A 5,135-nucleotide genomic window follows, 5' to 3' on the forward strand; every position below is an offset into this window, starting at 1 on the left:
ATTTATGAGACATAGTCATAATTTAAATTTTCTAAGTGATAATTATGAGATTCAAAGTCAAATGAGATAGAAAGTCATGAAATGAGAAGTGGGCGACAGAGAAACAGCGGGCATGGTCGGTCGTTTACAACTATATTCTCCTATCCTGGGTGAGCATAATATTTCATGTCATGTCTTTATGGGTCATACCTGACAATACAGCGCCATCGCCTGAGTTCGCCTTCTTTGATCGCTCAGGTTAGTTTTGTGTCGTCACGGAAACGCCTGCAGACTGGCAATAGCAATGTAAAATATTTTCTTTACATCGTGATTTGAAGAAAGTTTCGTTGTAAAGCTCCTTTAAAACGAAATTTTAGCTCGTTTTAAAGCTTCTTTAAAGCGAAACTTTCTTTCGTTTCGAAGTGGTTGGAATGTTTGTCGTGCGCGTGATGGTGCGTCGAGTGGCCGTTGGTATCATAGCAACGCTAGCTAGCTAATCCGTGAACTGCTTAGATAACGTCAGAGTTTCAATACAGCTGATTGCTAGACTTATCTCCTCATTCCAATCTGAATCTAATTTAGCATAATATTCGACCGTCGTATAACCAACAGCAGGTCACACAACCTTTATCAGAAAATGTAACCTCACATTTTCCCTAGTTTGCCATGTTATTTTCCGTCTAATCATATAAAGAATTGCATGGTGGCTACAAATATGCTATACAAATAAAATTGACTTGCCATCACCTTGCCTGTATAATGTCAGAGTTCAATACAATTGTTACCGTCTCTTAATGTAGTTTCCTCCAGAAAACCTGTTAAGCCCATTGGTAGGGATAATAGGGCAGTCCAGCAAAGGCACTTTGTGTTTTTTATGTTAAAAAATTAAAAAAGTTACAAAAATTCAAAGATGCATGAGCAGGCATCATAAATGGAAAAAATTGTGTGTGAGGCCAACGGGCAGCTCTACAGTTGGTACTCATGCCCTTGTACCTAGTTCAATGCGTCAGCTATATCTGTCTTTACTATTATTGGTGTATACAAACAACACTTAGTGTTGGGGGAGCAAGTGAAGCCTGGTGGTTTGTCAGGTTTAAAATACACTGGAGGAAACCCTGTAACACTTTTATGCTGTTGTAAAATGTGAAGCAGTTTGTAGTTTTCTAAGTTTCCACATTCCAAAACCTTTATTTATGCTGTCAAAGGAGAACAAGCAGGTTACATGGCAGATTGGATGCCAGTCTTGTGACGAACAGAATAAAAACATTCAGAGAAGGAAATACAATAAATAAGTTCAGAGCTAAATCTTTATTTAAACAATGAATGCAAAACAACAATATGAAGCTCCTTCAGCTGTTTAATTAGAAAACAGCTTTTTTTGGGGTTACTCTTTATTTTGAAGCTAATTTGTCATTATTTTAAACTGTTTCAAAAACAACTCAAAGCTGTGTTGCTTCTTTAACTGCTATGTGGAGAAGTTTTTTTTAATTCAGTTTGTAAGAATGATTAAAACCCTTTAACCCTCACCCCCAGAAAATACAATGGAAAAATTGCACGTGGGCATTCTGCCTCATGTTAAGGGGTTAATTTGAGGTGTGGAGAGTGAGAAAAGAAAAATCAGCGTTGGAATGCACACATAAAAACTAATAACATTACAACAAGATTTTTTAATTCCTCTTCTGTTTCCCATTTAACCATCACTGGTTTTAATATTCTTGCATTTATTAAAACCAGTGTAGTTACAGCTTGTGAATGGCTTTGCTCAACCTTCGTACTGGTGCTATGTGTGAAGCAAATGCAGGGACTCCAGGAAATGTATACTGAAGACCATATGTAGCAATGTAGCAAAAATGTCCAAATGTTTTTCCATCTACCAATACAGATTCAAATCACACTCCTGATCACATTTTTAAGACCAGTTGAAAGGTGGCAAGAACTCATGCTTTCAACACCCAGTTAACTGAAATAGGCCACATGAAGTTTGAATTAGATTTCTTATGAATTGCTGCAGTCTAAATAAACCAAGATTAACTTACTTGTGGAAAAAGTGTGTACATGTAGCTCCAGACTATCCATCCATCATGTCCAAGAAGAAAACCTGGACATCGATCTTCCCTCTAACAACCTTCAGCTCATTCTGCGGCTCTCACTCAGGAGGTGTCCTGATCAGATGCCTGAACCACCTTTACTGTGGAGGAGCAATGGCTTTGAGCTCCCCAGATGCTCCTCACACTGTCTAACCACTCCATTCTGAGGAAGTTCATTTCATCAGCTTGTATTCCTTTCAGTCATGACCACAAATCAAGAGCTTTTCTGTTTGACTCAGCTTAGATGTGGCACTAATCCATCAATAGGTCATCAAAATACGTAAACTTCAAGAGCTTGAAGCAAAGATTGCTCCTCAATCTAGAGAGAGCAACTTATCCTCCTTCTCATAGAGAAGTATGGCCTCAGACTCTCATTTCGACTCCTTCAGATATGAGTACAAACTGTCCAATAGCACATTAAAGTTTGTGGCTTCTAGACAGCAGCAACAGAACCACATTAACCTCAAAGAGCAAACATGAGACCCTAATATTTCCAGACCAGACACCCTCCCCTTCTGTACTCAAGTTGAGATCCAGTCCAAGAACACTACCAACTAGATCAGGGTCAGGGTGACGCCCTGGTGAAGTTCAACTTGCACTGAAACCAAGCTCAACTTTAGACTGAACCTGGCTCTGGTTTTTAAGGACTGTCCTCAGAAGTATCACTGGCACCTCATACTTACATAGGACTTCCTAAAAAAAAACGTTAGAGGACATGTTTGGAAGCCTACTGGTCCATGAAACGGATGGGGACAGGGCAACCAATTATCCATCCATCCATCCATCCATCCATCCATCCATCCATCCATCCATCCATCCATCCATCCATCCATCCATTTTCTGTACACCCTTGTCCCTAGTGGGGTCAGGAGGGGTGCTGGTGCCTATCTCCAGCGAACGTTTTGGGCGAGAGGCGGGGGACACCCTGGACAGGTCACCAGTCTGTCACAGAGCACCAATTATCCACTAAGAAATTATTATTGGATCACTGGTTCAAAATTCCAAATCATTGTGGACAGAGCGTGATATACTGCATGGCTATCAGTCCTGTCGTAATCTTTGATGGTAAGGTGTGAAGTTATTGCCACAGAAGGTTGTTCTTCAAGCCAGTAAATGAGACTTTTCAGTTATTAGTTAATGTGATGTTTTAAAACCATCAAGAGATTTCCCCTGTAAGACCTCCCTCTCTTCCTGATTTACATGACACTGATTCAATTAGGGATCTTAATCAATAGCGATGTACATACAGTTGCACAAGAAAACCACAACCTTTTGTGGTCTACAGTTTACAGTCTAGGTGTGACATGTGAGTCTTGTTCTGTTTGTCCAGTAAGTGTCTAACGTACCTGAACATCCAAGAACTGACAGAATGTGGAACACATGATTTGGATGAAAGGCTGACATGTGATTTCAAGGTCTGACACATATTCTCTTCACATATTTTTTTAAAAACAACATTCCACATGAAAGACGTAGTTTGGAATGTGCTCAGACCAAACCGGATTTAAATTAACACAGGTTGTGTTTAGGACCAGTTTTTTTTACGTCAAGGCTGCAAGACATCTGGCTTAAAATTCTTGTTACAATATACTGACACAAATCTCTTGCCAATCCAGGTCATCTTTTTCAACAAGAAACTAGGTAACCTTTCCCTTCTGGCAGTACATTTTAGATTGAAACATATTGTTTGACCCACTCTTGATAGACTGGCGACCTGTCCAAGGTGTACACCGCCTCTCGCCTGTTGACCTTAGGAGATAGACACCACCACCCCTCCTGACCCCACTAGGGATAAGGGTGTAAGATAGAGAATGGATGGATGTTTCACCCACTGCAAGAGATGAGGCAGGGAAAACTAAAAACAGGACATAATTTTGAAAGCACAATTTCTTCAAAAGAAATCAAATGGATGGAGTTTTTTTTTTTTTTACAGAATACTTAAAAAGTCTTTATTGACTTTTGAACATTTTGTCATGTCACAACCACCCCCAGCTTTGGATATCTCAGAAAGCTATCTGTTAGCTCCTCCCTTGACTTGTCAGCTGGGAAATGAAAGGCGTGGAGGTGCATTCATTTATATAACCAATGTCAGGGTGCGTCGGACATGGACGCCCCCTCGTCTCCGTGCGCCTCATCAGCCTCTCTGATCAGATGGGGATGCATAATACATCAGACGGCCAGTAAATGCATCCCAAGCATGCATAACACTGGAAAGTATTGAGTGTGGCAAATATTGACTGAAAACCGTGTGTCCTTGTTCCTCCACTTCACAGTTTGGCACTATTTTGTGTTGGTGTGTTAGAGTCTTAAGAATAGACAGGACAAGAAAAGGTGCCTCATCAGCTTGTTGCACTACTGTTGCTGGATTTCATTGCGAGCTGTTGTGTGTCTTATGTCGTTCCTTGGAGATCATCTGTAATTGCTTCATCCTCAGGGGCCCGGTGGCTTTGTGTTTGCCTGTTGCGACACAAAAATCTTCTTACTCAGCCTCAGCAGTGTGCAAATACATCCATCTCAGCTGAATGTCGGAACTCACAGCAGTGACATCAAGTAGCTTCCTGTGGTTTAAGTGCTAAGAAATCTTTTACTCAAATTCTGATTATAACCTGATTAAAAAAAATGTTTTGTATGATTTGAGAGGAGTAGACTGGAGGGTGTGTGTGTGTGCGTATGTAGATGAACTCCACCTCCTTATCAGATTTTCTGGTGTTAGTCAGGAAGTCTGACAGTAAACATGCTTCAATCAGATAACTGCAAACTGAGGCCGAATGAGATAACAAGTGTAACACCAAGTTCTAGATTTGAGAGAATATCTTAATCATCAGGACCAAAGTGTCATATTCATAGCATTTATTATATGCAAATTGAAATAAAGTATCTTTGATCCTTCAATAGTCAGGAGTCCTATTTTGATTACTAATGCATCAACATTCATTTCATCCCCTACTTGTTTCTTGTTCATATGTACTTAAAGCTGCATGTATGTGACTTTTGTAAAAAATATATGTGTTTTACATATTTGGAAGTTTATTTGCCAACTGCCATTAGACAGATGTAGGAGACAAGGAA

The 5,135-nt window shown here is 40.0% G+C and overlaps 1 protein-coding gene across 4 annotated transcripts in view; it reads right to left on the reverse strand.

Annotated features, from left to right (window-relative positions):
* Positions 1-440, reverse strand: part of slc41a1 (solute carrier family 41 member 1) — a 57,187-nt gene extending 56,747 nt beyond the window's left edge. For all 4 annotated transcript variants that reach the window (XM_015054588.1, XM_015054585.1, XM_015054587.1 and 1 more), the window contains exon 1: positions 190-440. In XM_015054588.1, the coding sequence (XP_014910074.1) occupies positions 190-207 (18 nt within the window). In that variant the 5' untranslated portion in view covers positions 208-440. The remainder of the gene's footprint in view (positions 1-189) is intronic.
* Between the last annotated feature and the right edge of the window lie 4,695 nt (positions 441-5,135).

This window comes from Poecilia latipinna, unplaced genomic scaffold (genome assembly GCF_001443285.1).
Source record: "Poecilia latipinna isolate Pla-1442-1.1 unplaced genomic scaffold, P_latipinna-1.0 Scaffold1262, whole genome shotgun sequence".
NCBI classification, from domain to species: domain Eukaryota; kingdom Metazoa; phylum Chordata; class Actinopteri; order Cyprinodontiformes; family Poeciliidae; genus Poecilia; species Poecilia latipinna.